The sequence below is a fragment of the Saccopteryx bilineata genome, chromosome 11 (genome assembly GCF_036850765.1).
Source record: "Saccopteryx bilineata isolate mSacBil1 chromosome 11, mSacBil1_pri_phased_curated, whole genome shotgun sequence".
In the NCBI taxonomy this organism is placed as follows: Eukaryota; Metazoa; Chordata; class Mammalia; order Chiroptera; family Emballonuridae; genus Saccopteryx; species Saccopteryx bilineata.
The window spans coordinates 2,762,691-2,781,569 of NC_089500.1; the positions used below are offsets into that span (position 1 = coordinate 2,762,691).

The 18,879-nt window shown below is 52.8% G+C and overlaps 1 protein-coding gene across 3 annotated transcripts in view; it reads right to left on the reverse strand.

Moving 5' to 3' along the window:
• Positions 1 to 172: 172 nt before the first annotated feature.
• Positions 173 to 18,879, reverse strand: part of TSHZ1 (teashirt zinc finger homeobox 1) — a 79,824-nt gene continuing 61,117 nt past the window's right edge. For 2 of the 3 annotated variants that reach the window (XM_066246719.1, XM_066246718.1), the window contains exon 3: positions 173 to 4,840. In XM_066246719.1, coding sequence (XP_066102816.1) covers positions 1,632 to 4,840 — 3,209 coding nt within the window. In that variant the 3' untranslated portion in view covers positions 173 to 1,631. Of the gene's footprint in view, positions 4,841 to 17,279; positions 17,426 to 18,879 lie in introns of those variants that run through there. The other variant, XM_066246720.1, reaches the window with a different exon arrangement.

An 18,879-nucleotide genomic window follows, 5' to 3' on the forward strand; every position in this document is an offset into this window, starting at 1 on the left:
AATTAGCATTTTTAAAGGCACCAAACTTATTGTGTGCATGAGAGGTCAGCCCACAAACCATAACAGGAGGCTGCGGAACAGGACCTCCGTTGGGTTGATGGCATCAGCACAAGACCTGTCCCTGCTGAGACCACACCTCCCAGGCTAAAGAACGAGGATGGGACAATCGACATAAACCAACAACGGCGTGAGGGTTTATTTTACAGTTGAGAAAACAAGTGGATTTCATTGTGGTGAACCCGACAGACTGTACAATAGTCACGACAGAGCATCAGACGTTATCATTCATAGTGCCTTGCTTTTCGTCTCCATTTATTCGTTATTTTTATCATTTTTTTTAAATTTTTTTCTGTCTGTCTTGATATACATGCATCTGGAAAGATGCAAATGCCAGTAAATTTTTTTTTCTCTATTTAAATCAAGCGGCAGGAACTAAATTTTTTTATTCAAAAATCGTGGTTTTACATTATATACACAGAAATTTAATATAAAATGACAATATAAAAAGTTAAAAGAGAAAGCATACAGCCAGGAGGTACAAAGAAAGTTGAATAGATTAAAATGGTACGATATGTAACATACAGGAGGGTTTTTTTTCTTATTTTTTAAGCTGATGCAAATGTACAAGGGTAGGACTCTGGTGTCTGCCCTGTTTTTTTATTTTTTTCCCCATTTACCAAGGCAGCACGCTATAGAAAGGTCAGCTTGTACCAAAGCTTACATTTGTAAATAACTATAAACCGCAGTATTTTACAGGAAAAAAAAAGAAATAGTATTTTTACACATTTATTTAAATAATAGCTTGCATTCTTTTTTTTTTTTTTTTTTTTTTTGCCAAAAGTGGCATTTTTTTTCCAGCATCCAGAGGGTTTGGGCATAGTGGCAACCAGGGTGCTTGTGGTTGCTAGATTTTCTTGTATTTTTTTGTTTGTTTCATTTTGTTTTGAACATGTCAAGGTGTGGCTCCCTCACCCCGCCCCCACCTGGCGAGTCCGAGACAACTTCCTGTCTTCCAACAGTGGCATTGCATGCTTCCTTCACAAACCAGTTCTGCCTGTAAAAGCTCCTTCTTTTAATTATTAAATAAGTTTTGTGTCTGACACAGCTTTTGATCTGAATGAAATGCCTTTAAGCCTTTTTATTCCTTTTTTTTTTTTTTTTTGAGTGAAAGGCACAGAAGATGCGATTACAGTCCTCAAAGGGTTAAATCTGACACCGCTCGGTTCTACGACCTTTATTGTCATGGCAACTTTGTCATTTCTTTTTCTTTAGGACGTCTTTTTTTTATCGTTGTGATGTGTGTCTCTCTTTCCTGCTAAGTCAGTGTCTCTGAGTCCTGTGCCCCACTGTTTCCTACAAAAGATAGCTTAACATCAAGAACTGATGTTGAAAATAAAGGTCAGACGTTTTGACTCACGGGGGAAAAAAAAGAAAAAGAAAAATAACATGCACGGTTGAACAAAAAGCATATAAATATAGCTACAAAATATGTGTTAAGAAAAACCAAGGTCCGGACAGGGCGTGCGGCCCCCAAGGGGAGAGAGGCTGATTCTGGAGGCTCAGGCCGGGCCTAGTGCAGTGTGAAGACGACCTTTTAGTGCAATGTGCCGGGTCCCTCGCGTACCTGGGTGCTACTGCTTCTCCAGCTCTGTCACGTAGATCAGGTGGTCCTCCGGGGACTTGCCGTGGGTCTTGCTAAGGTGCAGTTTGACTGCGTGTTTGCTCGCAAAAGTCCGGTTGCACAGCTTACACTGGAATGTGGAGCCCAAATCATCCTCGGCGGCTCCCACCGGGCCCAAGGCCTTGTTGGCCAGGACCTTTGAAACGCTCTGCTGCTCCTGCAGGGGCAGCTTGGAGAGATCCTTCAAGCTGAAGCCCAGGTGCGTCTCTAGGTGACTAATGTAGGTGGGCGCAGTTCTGAATTGAGAGGCACAATCATTGCAGAAGAACACGGGGTGGCCCGTGTCCAGGCTTTTCAGGAACTTGGTCCCGCCTGTCCTCCTGAGCTGGTACTTGACGTTGGCCAGCCAGTGGCTGATGGTGGTCATGGAGAGCCCCGTGAACTTGGAGATGTGCACCCGCTCCTGCGGGCCCAGGTCCGACATGATGTACTTCCCCTCAGGGGTCTCCCGCAGGCTGGAGGCGAACTGGGCCTGCAGGATGAGCAGGTGCTGGGGGTTCCAGTTGGACTGCCGGCCCTTCCTCTTGTGGACGGGCGACAGCTCGTCCAGGGCCTCCTCGAAGCTGCTGGCGTCGGCGTCTGACTTCTCAGACACCGTGGAGGGCGTGGAGGACTTGGGGGTGAGCCGGCCGGTGAGGTTTTTCACCATGTCGGAGATGTCCATCAGTGCACTCTCGCGCAGAGGCGAGGAGACCGCATCGGCTGCGCCAGGGGCCAAGGGCTTGCTCTTGGCCTTGGTCAGGTCGATGGGCTGGTCGCTGTTCTCGTAATAGTAGCGGTCGATGGCGTCGGCCTGCTTGGCGGGGGTGGCGGGGTAGACGGGCTTGTCCAGCATGCTGTTGCTGATTTTGTAGAGCATGGCCAGTGGGTCCAGTGAGGGGCTCACAGGCTTGGACACCTTGCCTAAGTGCGTGTTCATGATGGACTGCAGCGCGCTCAGTGGGCTGATAAAGGACGGTTCCGGCGCGTGGTCTGTGATGATGCTCAGGTTGCTGCAGCCGTTGGTGACCTTGGCTTTGAGAGGCTCGGTGCCATTGGGGGTGTGGGCATCCACCGTGCCCTCTTTTTTGGCCTTTCCCACCTCCGCCTCAGGGCCCTTCCTCTGCGGGGGTTTGCCGCAGCTGTCCTCCGTCCTAGGGACGTCCTTGTTCTCTTTGGCCACGGGGGATGCGGCCTTGGCCGGCGAGCCCTTCTCCTTCTCGGCCGGCCTCTCCTCCTTCTTCACGTTGACCTTGCCTGTGACCTTCTCCACCAGTTCCTCCATGGCCAACACGTTGCTCTTGTGGGGCGGCGGCGTGAGGCTGCCAGGGGAGTGCAGGAGGGCGCTGTGTTCCGAGGACAAGGACTTCACGCTGCCACCGCCGGCGTAGGACGGCTGCATCTGCACGCTCTGCACGGCCGGCAGCGGCTTCACGGCACCAGGCAGCTGGTAGGCCGCGTGGATGCTGGGGTAGCCGCCCCACGAGGGTGCACCGTTCTGGGCCTTGCTGATGGCCGTGGAGACGGTGTTCTCCAGGGACTTCAGGATGTCCACCCCACCCCGGGGGCTGTCACCCAGGTCCTCCTCCCGGAGGTACTGATAGAGTGCCGTGGGCTCAAACTTCTCGGAGGAGTCCTCGCTCTCCTCCTTGACCTTCCTCTCTGCCTCACCGGCCATGGTCAACTTCTCCTTGTCGGGCTCCCTCTTCTCGTCCGAGGCAGCAGAGCCCGCCGGCGAGTCGGGCTGCTTCTTGACGTGGGAGGCAGGGAGCCGGGTGTGCGTGGTGGGCGGCAGCGGGATGGACTGGATCTTCTCTTCCACCACTGGGTCCAGCACTAGCTGCTTCCCTTTCTTAGAGGCGGAGGTGGTCACCTTCAAGAAGTGGCCGGTGACCATCATATGGGCGGTGAGCTGCTGCAAGGTGTCGTGGGAGCTGCCACACTCCATGCACTTCAGGATCTGCGCTTTGCGGGCCTCGAACTGCCAGGTGTAGCTGGCGCCATTCTGGTAGCCGTAGCGGTTGTTGGGTGTCACGTAGGGGTTGGCGGCCTTCGGGTCCTTGGCCGCATCGCTCGGGGCAGCCTCCATAGCGACCCCCGCCGGCTCAGGGGAGCAGGGAGAGGCCAAGTCCTGAAGGGCACGCTTTTTTGTGGAAGGGACCAGCTTGGCGATGGCCGGCACCGGTTCCTTCAGAGGCACTTTCTGGTAATGCTTAGTCTTGATCATGTGGACGCTGAGGTCCTGCAGGGACTCGAATGAGTGGCCACAATACATGCACTTGAGCACCTTCTGGGCATCCTCCTTGCCCTCCATCTCCATCAGGGAGCGCTTCCGGGGCTTGGACCAGCGCTTGGTCTTCTCGGAGTCCTTGTCCCTGTTGTCGTCCCGGTAGTGGCCGGTCTCGTTCATGTGCACCGTCAGCTCCACCAGCGTGTCGTAGGCGGCGCTACAGTCCTTGCAGCGGAACTTGCTGGCGCCCGTGAACACTGAGCCGTACAGCTTGTTGTTCTGCCGGTACAGCTGCACAGTGCTGAAGAGGCTGGGCTCAGGCAGCAGCCCGTATGTGGACGTCTGCTGCAGCGTCTTGGCCAGCGCGGCCTGGTGCCAGTCGTACCCTGAGCCACTGCTGGCGCTGCCGCTGGTGCTGGTGCTGGTGCTGGTGCTGGTGCTGGAGGAGTTGGAGTTAGAGCTGGACGTGCTGGCGGTGGTGCCGGTGGGCCCCGCGGTCGTGGTGGGGGGCGTGGGTGCGGGGGGGGCGCTCTCCTTCGGGCCCACATCATTGTTGCTGCTGGTGGTCGAACTGGACTTCTTCAAGTCCAGCGCTAAGCTGGACCAGCAGGACTCTGAGAACAGGTTTGCATACACAGCCTTGATTTGTGCCAAGCTATCCTGGGGGTAGGAGGCGCTTTCCAGGCCCTGCGGGTCCTCTTTGTCCTCCCGGGAGGAGGAGCTTTTGAAATGGGCCAGCTGGTCGCTGTTCTCGCTGAAAGGCGACCCGTAGCCGGCATCCTGGTTCGTAGCTGTACTGACCGGGGAGTCCTGGTAGCTCTGGCCCTCTTTGATCTCGGCCTCTTCGCCACCCATGTAGTCGCTGTCCTGAATGTCCAGGGACAGCCCATCCTCCTCCGCATTTTCCTCATCGATTTCTGCTGCCTTCAGTTCTTCCTCAGGAACATAAGCTAGGGCAAGAAAGGACACACGGTGAGAAGTAGATCATGCTCCAGGACGCGCCCCCCGCCCTTGGCACGCTCACCATCTTGAAAGAGCTGTTTCTCACCCAAGCTCCTGGGCTGCAAGGCGACCCCACTTTAGGGGACCACCCACTCTGCACCTCAGCAGCCAATGTTAGGGTCCACGCAGGGCAACCACCTCCTCTCCTGCCTGGATGCTCTGCCACGAAGGAGCCTTGACTCAGGCCAGGTACCCAACCACCACAGAGACCTCTGTTTGGGGAGGCAGCTGGGTGGGAAGGGAATGGACCCTGTCACCCCCTCCCCCCGCAGGCCTCTCCTTTCATAGCGATGGCCTGAATATCCCCCTTCCCTTCCCATCAGGTGGGTCCTGGCCGTCAACATTTAGGGCCAGATATGTCACAGACAGAATCATAGGGTTTCATAAATATCAAGACTCCTCAATGACAAGCGGTCTTCACTACCTCGGAGCAGGCAACTGAGCACCCCCGGCCCCTCCTGCATGGGGGGGGCAGAAGGCACCCCAGGGGGACACCAGAAAGGTGGCACAAAGCAACATTATTGTCAAGAGCCAAAGGGAGAAGCAGCCCACGTGCCAATGGACAGAAGGCTGGAAAGACAGAACAGGGTGTATTATCCAGCCTTAAAAAGGACAGGAAGCCTGACAGCTGCCACAACTGGGTGACCCGTAAGGACACTATGCTTGGTGAAATAAGCCAGTCACAGAAAGAACAGACACTGTGTGATTGCAGTCCCATGAGGACCGAGAGAAGTCCGACCAACAGAGACGGAAGGGAGAGGGTGGGTGACGGGGCGTTGCTGTGTCATAGGGGACAGAGTGCTGTCAGTCTGGGAAGATATTCAGCAGATGACCAGTGGGCTGGCTGGCTGCACAGCCCTGTGATGGTGCCTAATGCCACTGAGCCATGCACTGACATATGGTAACTCTTCTGTGAGGAATGCTTCACCACGGTAACAACATACCCTTTCTGACTGTAACAAGGCCAACAGCGAACGTATAGCCACCTACCCACTGCAGAGTACACGTGCACAGCAGGGTGACCTGTAGGGTTGAAGGCAGCATTTCCCAGGGGACACAGCAGGACACTGACGCCTGTCACATGAGTGAGAGGGGTGGAGGGCATATCCATCATTAGATCATTAGATCAATCCTGATTTTTTTTTTCCTACTGCGGGACGTTTTAGATCCTGAACATGTGACATCACTTGTTTATTTCCAAGGGGACATAATTAAATGCCTCGCCTCTTCAATTATTTGACCATTGTACGTATTTTACTTACTCTTTTATTACTTTTATTATTTTATATTTGAGGAAGTAGCGAGCTGAGGATGTGTTCCATTCACCACCTGGGAGATTTGGGGTGAAGGTGTTTCCCAGAAAAGCCCTGTGAAAATCCACTGACAGGACCTGAGACACAGGCGTCTCATTAAATGCAGTCACTCATTATCACATTATGAGAGCCGGATCCCAAGGGCATGTGGCAAACGCACTCATACTTTCAGGAATGACTGACAGCACAGACAGAGACCATCCCGTTTGCTTGGAGGTGCGGACATGGGACAGGGGAGCGTGCGGAGAGTGTCAGCACCTGCAGACCAAAGACTTCAGATCCCAGCAAGACTCCTGGGTGCGGGCACACACAATCACTGTGAGCACACGTGTGCACACACAGCCGATGACGACCTATAAGCTCACCTGCACACTAGCAAACACATGCACGGCCGAAGACAACATGTGAGCTCACCTACACACTCATACACACACACACACACACACACTCACACACGGCCAATGACAACTGAGTCAGCCATTCATCCAACCCTTCTGAATACAGTTGTCCTGCCCTTATTTGCGGGGGACACATTCCAAGACGCCCCCTCATGGATGCCTTAAATTACAACTAGTACGGAACCCCAGACACACTATATATGTTTTCCCCTAGGTATGTACACGTCGAGGATAAAGATTAATTTACAATTAGGCGCAGGAAGAGATGAACAACAAGAACAAATTATAAAACAGAATGATGATAACCGTAAACTGATGGGGACCTGAACACAAGCTCGGAACACCGCGACAGTCGGTCTGATAACCCAGACGGCTACGAAGCCATCAGCCGGAAGGGAGCACATGCAGCACGCCGGCCAAGGGCAGGTTCATGTCCTGGACGGGCGCAGCTGGAAGGTCTGAGATCTCAGCACGCTACTCAGAATGGCCTGCAGTGTAAAACTTACGGATGTTTTATTTCTGGAATTTTCCATGTCGTATTTTCAGACTATAGTTGGCTGTTGGTCACTGAAACCTGGGAATGTGAAACCCCAGACAAGGGGGACGGTAGCCCCCCACACAGGCCATCCCCACACCTCAGCGACAGTGTGAAGAACAGATCCCTCTCGTGGATCTGGGGGTCCCAGGACCATCAATACTGCGCTGATATTGCGGAAAACAGTCACCTGTGTGAGACCCAGGGTTTAATGTCAGGCGTTGGCATCTGGGTGATGCTCTAGAAAAGTCCCGGGGCCCTGGTGTGAAATGTGAAGCTCCCGCCACTAAAGGATGATTGCCAAGTTCAATCACATTATCATGTTGCCCAGAACTGTTCCAGGTTTAAGACGGGCCTGGGTTCCCAGGGCTCACAATGAATGCTCAGCCCCGGGCCCCCTCAGATGCACCGGTCACCTTCATTGCCTCCCAGCAAGCCCAGCCTGGGGACATTGGCTTGGCCACAAGGCCCCCCACTGTGGATGGTGACATTTAAGGCTCCAGGGCACGCTGGGCCGACCAAGCTCATGTGAGGACCCCAGGTCCCAGGTGCGGCCCGCTGCAAGCTGTCCCCGGCTCCAGCAGCACATCCTCGGGAGCGACCAGAGGAAGCTGCCTGACCATGGGGTCCTTCCATCTCATGAAAGGACTGCTCGTGTACAGGAAACATTTGATCTGGACCAGTCCGGCTCAGACAGGGGGCAGGGGCTCCCACAGATAAACGACTTTCATCTCGACTCTGGAAACAGAAACGGGAACTTGTGGCCACTCCTCTAGGGTCACCTGTCCTCACTCTCAGAGACGGGACCTCAGGGCCTAAAACGGCCCGGATGGGAGTTAGTTGCCATTGGCCTGTCCTGTCTGCACCCCAGCAGAGGGGAGTGTCACCTGTCCTGCCCCCTCCTGAGCCTGTCCCCCTCCAGGACATCCAGTCTACTTACTCTACACCCAGAAGTCACCAGGTTGAGCTAAAATGCGTCCAGCTGACAACTGCACAGCCCGAGGGCAACAGTCACTGCTGGTGACAGGCACCCCCAGCCCAGCCTCCTCCACCAGAGAGCCCTCCAGGTGGATGCTGGTTGCAGCGCGCCATCCTCCCACCTGGGTACCCACAGCCACTGTTCTCCAGGAGGTGACCGGTGGACGGGAAGGGCCCTCACATGCTCAGATGTCACCTCCTCTGGGTCGCTGCCTCCTAATCCCCCTCGCAGAATTCACCCTTCCCCTTAGAATCAGAGATGTCCGCCTGTCGGTACTCTGAGTCGAGCTCTGAACTCTCTCACTCAGCCCATACCGCGGAGTGTCACTCCACACCTGCCACCAGACGTCACCTGAACATGCCTATTTTGCAGATGAGGAAACTGAGTCTTGGCGAACCTGACCAACTTCCCCCAACTTACGCAGGAAGCAGTGGACACAGGATCGGAATGCAGGTTACCTAAGCACCAGTCCCCAAGTCTATCCACAAGGCTGCCATCATGACGCCAGGACTGTCCTTTGTCTGGTCAGCACTGTACTGCCAGTGAAACCTCCCCTGCAGGGGGTGGGGGTGGGGGCTCTGGATGACTCGGTGACCCAGAGCAGCGGTTGGCAAACTCATTAGTCAACAGAGCCAAATATCAACAGTGCAACGATTAAAATTTCTTTTGAGAGCCAAATTTTTTAAACTTAAACTATATAGGTAGATACATTGTTATTAACTTAATTAGGGTACTCCTAAGCAGGCCTTTGCTAAAAATGTCGCATGATGTTAGGTCACATGTAGCTCTCAAGCCGCGGTTTGCTGACCACTGACCCAGAGTAATTCTGTATCAAGTATTTAGACACCTTATATGTCAACCATAACTGAAAAATATATGCATATTTTAAAAAAGTTAGATGGGAAGAGATGAATAAATTCCTTAAGGATAAAAAAGAATGGTATTCAGATTATCTTGATGAAAGAGAGTGAAGGAAGAAGAAGTTTTAAATGCTGACACCCCTTGTTGGCTCAGTGATTTTATTTTGGAAGTCGAGTCTACAGACAAGAAACACGGAACCAGTGCCGCACACGAGGAAGCCCTCGGTAGCTCTGCCTCCGCGGAAACCTGCGGCCATCCAGACCTTTGGCGGCCAGGGTGGTTCAGGGAACTGCGGTTTCTCCCCATGATGCAGGATCATCCCAACACCAGGACGTCTGCTTTGATGACACGGGCCAGGTCGCCAGATAAAGAAGGCAAAAAGACACAACTGTCCACAGGGGGAACCACCCCTTTAAAAGAACAGTCATCACGGCTTCTTCTAACTAATGGCAGCCTGGGCTGGGTGTTGGGTGAGGAAGCTATTGATAAATAGCCGTATTTTCAGAATCTTCTTGGTGTTTTCAACTTAACAAACGCGGACTGCCCACGTCATGCCATTTCTGGAACAAAACAGCTGGCAGCCACTGGCCAGACCCTGAAATAAGGGAGGCCAGAAATGGCAGGGCCCCCGCCTGGGGTAGAGGGTGTCCCCAGCCTGGGGGAGGTGTGCTGGGGCCTGCACGGGAGGAGCTGCAGGGACCCTCCTGGGCCACCGTGGTCACCCTGGCCCCATGTCAGCCTCCAGCCAATGCGCCTTATGCTTCTGGAACCTTCCAGGACTGATGCTTAACCAGATGTCCTACCAGCTTACTCATCCCGGATGTTCACATTGTTTGTCTGTCTTGCCATGTGGCCCCATTCCTCCAGCTCATCGTACCCTTTTCCCTTGGTTAAACTTTCACCTCTGCTTCCCCAGGGGCACGGGAAGCACCCCCGGGACCACTGGGGGCAGCAATCCTACTTCCGCACCATGGGCATGCCCCTCCCGTTCTCCCACCACCTCTTCCGGCGGCCCTCTGGTCACAGCAACGGTCACTGTCACCTCATTCTGGAGCACTCAGGGCCACGTGAGGACAGACGAGGGGACGGCCACCACCACTATGGGTACAAGGGGTTCGACTGCCCCACAGGACGGCCACAGAATGTTCCAGACTGACTGTGTGAGCGACCAGCCAGCCGCCCTGACCCCTCTGCCCTCCATTCCGGGAAGCGGCAGTGCGGGCCTGGATACAAGGCCCCAGCGATGACAACAATCACAACAACAACCACTAGAGAAGCCCCTCAGCTCCCCCGCTTGGCCGGCAGGCACTGCCCAGCACCTGACCCCAGTTCCCCAGTCTCCCAGCCCTCCTCCCCTTGTGAGCGCGTAGAACAGAGCGGTAGCTGTGAACGTGGAAAGTGGCTATTTAGAGGTAACACGTATGTAGCCCGGGGCTCCGGTCCCTGTTTGGTTACTGGCTTACGGTAAACACCAAGCTTGGCTATTCTTTTGCCACCCGGTGAAACTACAGTGTGTCCGTAAAGTCATGGTGCACTTTTGACTGGTCACAGGAAAGCAACAAAAGACAATAGAAATGTGAAATCTGGACCCTGGCCGGTTGGCTCAGTGGTAGAGTGTCAGCCTGGCATGCAGGAGTCCCGGGTTCGATTCCCGGCCAGGGCACACAGGAGAAGCGCCCTCTCCTTTCTCTCTGTCTCTCTCTTCCCCTCCTGCAGCCAAGGCTCCACTGGAGCAAAGTTGGCCCAGGTGCTGAGGATGGCTCCATGGCCTCTGCCTCAGGCGCTAGAGTGGCTCTGGTTGCAGCAGAGCGATGCCCCAGATGGGCAGAGCATCACTTCCTGGTGGGCATGCTGAGTGGATCCCGGTTGGGCGCATGCGGGAGTCTGTCTCACTGCCTCCCCGTTTCCAACTTCAGAAAAATACAAAAAAAAAAAAAAAAGAAAAAAGAAAAAAGAAATGTGAAATCTGCACCAAATGAATGGAAAACCCTCCCAGTTTCTGTAGGATGATGTGGCAGCATGTGCGCATGTGCAGATGATGACGTAGCACCGCGTATACAGCGGAGCAGCCCATGGACATGCCAGTCGAGATGTGGACGGTACAGAGGAAAGTTCAATGTGTTCTGTGGCTCGCTAAATTCAAATCCATGACCAAAGTGCAACGTGAATATCAGTGCATTTATAACGAAGCACCATCACATAGGAATAACATTACTCGGTGGGATAAGCAGTTGAAGGAAACCGGCAGATTGGTGGAGAAACCCCTTTCTGGTAGGCCATCAGTCAGAGAGGAGTCTGTAGAGGCTATACGGGACAGCTACCTAAGGAGCCCTGAAAAATCTGTGTGTGAGCCCACATCGAACTGCACTGAATAGGTATGAAACTGGGAGAGTTTTCCTTTTATTCCGTGCAGATTTCACGTTTCTATCGTCTTTTGTTGCTTTCCTGTGACTGGTCAAAAGTGCACCATGACTTTACGGACACACTGTATACCGCCATACCAGATTACATGCTTATACCTCTCAAACGAGCTCTTACGCCGGCAAATGCAATCTCCACAAACAGGTGACCGTTATAGCAAAATACATTTGCTCCATTGGGCCCCATCACACAAGGGTCCCCCCTGCACACCGAAGTGATACACACCGCCCAGTCCCAATGCCTGGGGGAGTCTTGGGAAACACACTTTTTCTCCCAAATTTGTAACTGATCACTTGTAGAGAGTCACCTCACCTCTGTCTCAGAGGCAGGAGATTCTGATGCAAGTTCAGCTATACTGGGAAATAAAAACACACGGGACGCAGACCCAGAGCTCCTACCTTTACTCCTGCTAGCAGCGTGGATGCTAATCTAGGAACATAAATTGTGGGGGTTTGGCAGGAAGGTGACGCTCTACTGAGCAAAGTGGAAAGGCCACTTCTGCTCTGATGTGATGGGAACAAAAATGTTTCTATCGCTTTGGCACCAATTTTCAGTGCCCCGTACCCATCACTGAAACGCCTGACTCACTACAGAAGTGGTTCTTTAGTTAAAACCCAACAGAAGCCATTGTTAAGAATGGCCATCAAATGACCTCCCTGGTTTTCACCCGATTCTAATTTTAATTAGGAATCCACAGGTAACTTCCTGAAAGCAATACAATTTCTTCTTCTTCACACTGCCCCAGAATTTAACTTCAAGGTAAGTGAGAAATAAGACGCCTCATTACGAGGCCCCTCCCAGCAAGCACATTGGGGTCTGAGGCTCAGAGTCAGTCACATTACCACAATGCAGTTGAACAAGCAGAGAGCCCCATCACCGGTTCAATCACCATTTAAAGACCAAAACTGTCTTTGATTTTCAGCCACATCAGGAAGCAAAAGAAGAGAAAAAAATATAGGAGAACCTTGAAAAACCAGAGAGGGGAACATGAAATGAGAGGAACAAACAGGAAATAAGTCTCGCGTGAACCCGACGGGACACACGGACGTCCCTCCCACTGGACCGTGTGTGGATACTCGGCACAACCTCACAGCTGGTACATGCCCACCGGGCGTGCCCAATGCCAGCTCAGGCAAAGGCACGCTCCCATGCTTCCCTCTGCCCCTTAGGAGTGACCCACACCACACCAGGACCAGTGATCAACCCCAGCCTACATGCCCAATGTCAGTGAGTTAGGCCCCAAACACCAGGTTCCGGCCTGGAATTCTAGAAACGGCTTTGACCAAAGGACAAGTCACCCTGATGGACACCACTTAGAAATCCAAGGGGGAGACCTGGCATGAAATACCTCTCCAAATGGCCGAAACCCACGTGAAGAAAGGGAACTCCGTCAGGCACCTGTCTGTGCTCAGCACACCACACACTCGGTTGTCACGAAGGACCAACAGTGACTGTATCCAAACACAGACACGTCGCTCCACCATGCAGGTGATGCCCTGTGACAATTCACACCATGTCCCCCGTCAGAAAGCGAGCTGGGTCGCCTCCGCTCGGTGCATGAAGAGATGGGAGAAAGGGGTCCCTAGAGCCTCTGAATCCCACACGGAGCTCACGTCCCCAAACGGCCTCCATCTTCAGTCCCAGCAGCGCATGCTCATAAATGCCCCAGAAGAAATGGGAGCACCCACCCTTGAGGACCGGGGTGCGGGTGTAACCAGGTGTGGGGACACGCAGACACACCAGGCCTGAACGGAGACCAATCTCTCCCATGCGGCTGGAGAATCCCTGACTTTCCATACACCATGGGCAGAGATGCCAAGTGGGTGCCAGCGGGTTCCACTGCCAGCTAAACCAGCCTACGTCTTCACTTCAGTACCTGATGGGAGCGTCACACAGGGTCACAGGACACTGACATTCATAACAGCACGGCTGTCCCTTGCCAGATCGCGGTACACTCTACGCGGTCTCACTGTGTCGCGGGTTCTCAGTTATATCGTGGCATTTTGCAGTACGTGGGTAGTTTTATATATTTCAATTATTTTTGTAATAAAATAAGGAAATAAGTGTGGGAAAGGTTCGCAACAGTGTGGAGAGGGTTTATAAAGCCTTAAAATATAGATAAATCATAAAATAAACATAAGGTCGCTACTTCGCGGATTTTCGCCTATCACGGGGGTTCTGGAACCTGACTGTAATGGCGTCCAAATCAAAGCTGCATCTGTGCAATCGTGACAGAAAACCCCACGCTCTTCCTGCACTAATTAGGGCTAATTCTAGGAGGATCAGTGCGTTCTATAACTGCTTTTCTAGATGCTCTTATTTTTTTTTTTTTAATTAGGCAGAGGGAGAGGCAGAGAGAGACAGAGGGAGGGAGGGGCAGGGCTCTGAAAAACTTCCCCATGTAGGTAACTATTTGTCATGATCTTCTATTTTCTATGTAAGCTACAATTGTCTTAAAGAAAAAAAAATCTCTCGTTCCTATGAGTTCAAATGTACCAGAATGTACTCCAGTATCAGTAGAGATGTTTACTTCCAGTGATAAAACTAGAAGAACAAGGTAAATGGATACAATTTTTAGACCAAGAGGGTCTTATGAGAGAGGCTCTGAATCACAGAAAACAAAGTCAACCCAACACTGGCATCTTCTCCCTGCCACCCTCCACCGGGGCGCTCATGGCTCCCCACGCCCCCTCCCCACACACACACACATACACACATACACACATACCACCCCCCCCCCCGAGTCTGATGAATGAGCAGCTTGGAAACTGTAACTGCAGCAGAAACTCCCCCTTTATGATGACTCCTAGAAATAGGTGACTTCTCTCCCCATCAGATGAAACAAAGACTCCAAAGTGGCATTCCTGCTATTTCTTTCTGTGTTGTAACAGCTTGGCCCTTCACTCTCTGCTCGTCCTGAGCCTGGCACATGGTGTGGCGTGTGACAGTGAGCATGCACGGCAAGTCCTGTCAGCGGAAGTAGGACAGTCACAGCAGCCTGATGGACCCAGAGGACAGCTCCCAAAAGGGGGGCACGGCAGCACCTGCAATACAGGAGGGAAGAGTGTTGCCAGCCTCCATGTGCAATCAAGGGAGTGCATGCATGTGTGGCCATGTGGGTGCATGTGTGTGAGTGCATGCATGCATGAGTATGTGTGTGTGGGTGTGTGCTCATATGCAGGCATGCAATCGTGTGTGTGTGTGTGTGCATGTGTGTGTGGGGTATGAGTATATGCCCGTGTGTGAGCATGTGGGAGTGTGTGCATGCAGTTCATGAGTGCATGCATGTATAAGTATGCATGTGTGGGTGTGTGTGCATATGCGAGCATGCAATAGTGTGAGTGTGGGTGCATGTGTGTATGTACATGTGTGTGTATTCATGTGTGTGGGTGTGCATGTGTGGGCATGTGGGAGTCTGTGCATGCATGAGTATGTATGCGGACATGCAATCATGTACGCATATGTGGGGGTGGGGGTGTGTATGTGCATGTGGGAGTGTGTGCATGCAGTGCGTGAGTGCATACATGTATGAGTATGCATGTGTGGGTGTGGGTGTGAGTGAATGTGTGTGCATGTGTGGATGTATGTGTGTGTGTATTCATGTGTGTGTATGTGCATGTGTGAGTGGATAAAAAAATTAAAACCTAGACCCTATTATCTCCCAAAGGAGAATGAGACAACTGGACCTGATGGTTACATTTCACTTTTCTTTAAAAAATTAAATCTCGTTAATATTTTTTATCATGAAATGTGCCTTCTGGAGGCCAACGTGTTCCTGCAGACAGGCTGTCACCTTGAGCAGCACAAAATTCCGTGCATCCGAATGCCAGTGGACATCAGGCCACATGTATGGTCCCTGCTCGGGCTGAGTCTGACACTGAGGACGTGCCTGTGTGCCCAGACGGCTGACTGCGCGCGCGCGTGCGCGCGCGCACACACACACACACACACACACTGTCTGCACAGAGACATTGTCATCTCGAAGTGTAATTATACAACAAGGCACAGCGTCTGATCTTCAGCTGCTTATATAAAAATTATATTTCTCAAATCACAGCCTGATGGCTTTTTTTAAAAAAAAAAATCTCTGTTTCTTTAAAGAAAACGAGATTTACTCTTTTCCACAGCCGGGTTCAGATGAGGGGAAATGTGACAGTTGTATTTGTTTTTTAATGGGGAGATGTTCCAAATTCCCTTGAGTCTCTAGTGTCCCTGGCTCTGAGCAATCAGGTGTGTGTCCCCTCCCTGAACATGCCCCTGGATCCATACCTTGATGATGCAAACACTGAGGTGTTTTCCCCACACCTGTTCCAAGGGGGTGAAGAAGGCTCGGGAACCCGGCCTTTCCGCCTCCGCTGTCCCCAGACAGGAGAGTGGAAGCAGCAACCCGCGAATGGGTCCTTCCCCTGAACACGATCTGCTTTCTGAAAGTCAGCATTCAAGCTGTCCTTCAGCATCCAGTCCACGCTCACCTGGCTACTCAAAGTCCCCACGCACACACGGTAACACACATGTATCACATCTGATGTCCTGACTGAGAGGGGATGACGTAACACGTGTTCCTTCAATGGAACGGGGGGAGGGGGTTCCGTGCCTGCCGGGCCCCGGTTTCGGTATCTGGAGTCATTGCAATCCCGGCAGTTGGTCTAACGGGCCAGCTGACAACATGACAACACGTTTCATTTTTAACTTGCTCGGATGTTGAGCAATATCATCTAGAATAAGAAGAAAGGCAGTAACATGGGAAACTGCAACGTATGACTATGGCATCGGAGTACGAAAATCTGCCGATTAATCCACACGAATGAACTTGAATTCTCAAGGCTGCCGCAGGGCCCCCCATGCCCAAGGACCCCTCTCGCTGGAAGCCCTGCGACTTTCTCTAGAAGTGCCGTGCCATGCAGAAGACAGACACACCATGGGGAAAAGAGACCGAGACCCAAGTGGAAACATGTCTGAGAGCACCAGCAGCTCCAGCCCAATGGCTCTTCTTCACAAGGACAGCTAAGGGAGCAAGGTGACTTTTTTAGGCAAAGTGAAGGTCACTGTAAAAGCAGGAAATGTGAAAATTATAGGGACATGAAGAGAGCCCTGGTCCTCATCCCCCCCTTTATGTCCCCACAACAGGGTCCTAGGAGGTGTCCTCAGCTCCCCCACCCTCCCCAGGGTTTCACCAGCTGGAGATGACCCTTGCTGGTGGCCCATTAGAGGGGGTAACTGCCCTGGGCCCTCTGGGCTCGCTCCCTGCCCCTCCCTCAGAAGGAAAAGACCAGTTCCTAGCAGATCTGCACGGGGAGGCCTCTTGCGTGGGCCCTGTGCCGTGATTCTAATCTCGGAGATTGACTGGCTCCCCCCTCGTCATCTGATAAACCCCGCACCCTGGCATTCTCATTAGGGCTCCGTCAGCGACGGGAGTGCGGATGAATCAGGCCGAGATGATTCCACAGAAGTGTTCATTTCCATCCCCGCCGGCAACATCAGAATGGAAGTATTTAACCTGCTTCCATTACGGATACAAATGACCGTGAGCAGGTAGGACAGATGCTAGAATCACGCCACCTCACTGGCTTCCGTCCATTCCTCATGGGGAGGGACGCTGTGAGAGCCACCGCCAGGCCTCCGCCAGGGTTTCCACGCCCGGGCTCGTTAGCCTTAAGAATCATCAACACGTCCCCTGCTCTTCCCCTCCAACATTCCCAGGTGGTTGGGCTCATTTAATTTGGGGAAGGAAGCCTCTGTCAGTGATCACAGTTTGATCAGGTGCGCCGCAGGAAGGGGCACGGGAGACGGCGGCTGGGACCAGGACGGGGGTAGGGTGGGGGTGGGGGTGTGCCAGGAAACAAGCTGGGGGGGAGGAAACAATCTTGTCGAAAATGTTACCTTCCCGATGTGAGTGATGAAAGAGAAGTCTGTGGGAGACGCAGGCACTCAAAAATGGCTGTCACTTCAGATAGACACAGGCACGGCTCACCCAGACAGGTGACACTTTGGTAGAGCAAACGCCCCCTGCATTATTGAGCAGAGCGTGATGGCTGCACCAGGCTGCGGCCCGGATGCCTGGGGCACCGGGAGCCAAGACTGCAGCAGGTGCACGATTCCGCTCCTCATCTGCATCCCTAGCGAGGCTGCAGACACTGTTGTCTCCCGGCTGAACGAAGGAGAGGTGCTGGCGGCTCAGCGGGGTGGGGGTGGGGGTGGGGGTCCCGGCCCTGAGCCCTCTTCACATTATTTTCCCCTGGGACCCAAAGCAGAGGCAGCAACAATGCACCCTCATTAGGGGGTGCTCAGGCTCCTCCCCAAGTCCTTGCTTTCCTCCATAAAATTTTTTTAAGTGAGAGGAGGGGAAATAGTGAGACAGACTTATGCATGCGCCCTGACCAGGAGCCACCCAGCAACCCCTGTATGGGGCTGATGCTCAAAGCAATGGAGCTATTTTTAGTACCTAAGGCTCCACTCAGACCAACAAGCTATCCTCAGCGCCCGCGGCCATGCTAGAACCAATTGAGCCACTGGCTGTGGGAGGGGGAAAAGGGAGAGAAGGGGGGAGAGGGACAAGGAGAGAAACAGATGTTCACTTCTGCTGTGTGCCCTGACCAGGGACCGAACCTGGGACGTCCATATGCCAGGCTAACACTCTATCCACTGAGCGAACCAGTCAGGACCCCTGCATAGAAATTTAGCCTCAGCACCTGTTCCTAGTCTAAGGACATCTCTCCTTTTTTATTTCTTCTGGAACACAGCATGTGAGTCCGTCCTGCGACCATGTCTTGGGGGAAACATACAAGGTTTGGTCAAAACAACATCCAAGGAAAAGTTTTACACTAGAAGATTCGTGTGGGAGCATCAGAAACAAAAAACATACTCTGTCCCAGCTATCCCCACGGGATGCCTTCCTCTCTGTGATGAACAAATGGACACTCAGGTCCTCAGCGCCCGTCTGCCAGCAACATACTGGGTTCCGTCTATCCTGTCTGCCTTCCTCGGTTCTGCTTGGGAAGCTGCTTGGAAGAATGGCAAGCATGTTCAAGTTCATAAGAAAAAAAGAGGAGAACATGATGAGAGGAGAGAGAAAGGGAGCACCTGCAGAGCCGCCACGTGTCCCGCCCCCAGGGCACAGACTCGGAGAGGAAATGGACAAAGCCCAGCCCCACGCAGAGGAAGGGAGGCCTGAGGTCGACAGTTCTCAAGCATCTGCTGTGGCCACCTGGAAGGGAACCGTGTGCTCGAGGACGTCCATCCTCTGCAGAGAGGGTGAGGAGCCCACGACAGGGACCAGAGGCATCTTTACCATGACGACACCTGACCAACCCTAAATAGTGATAAAATACATTCAGAGATAATGATTCGCCCGGGTAGAAAGAGAGACCTTTCTGTCCCTCTAAGCAGGACTGATACGATCCTGTTATTTTGAAAGAAATAATGTCATTGTTTCCAGGTAAACACTTCGTGCCCAGACCATCGGCTCAGCCAGCGCTAGGCT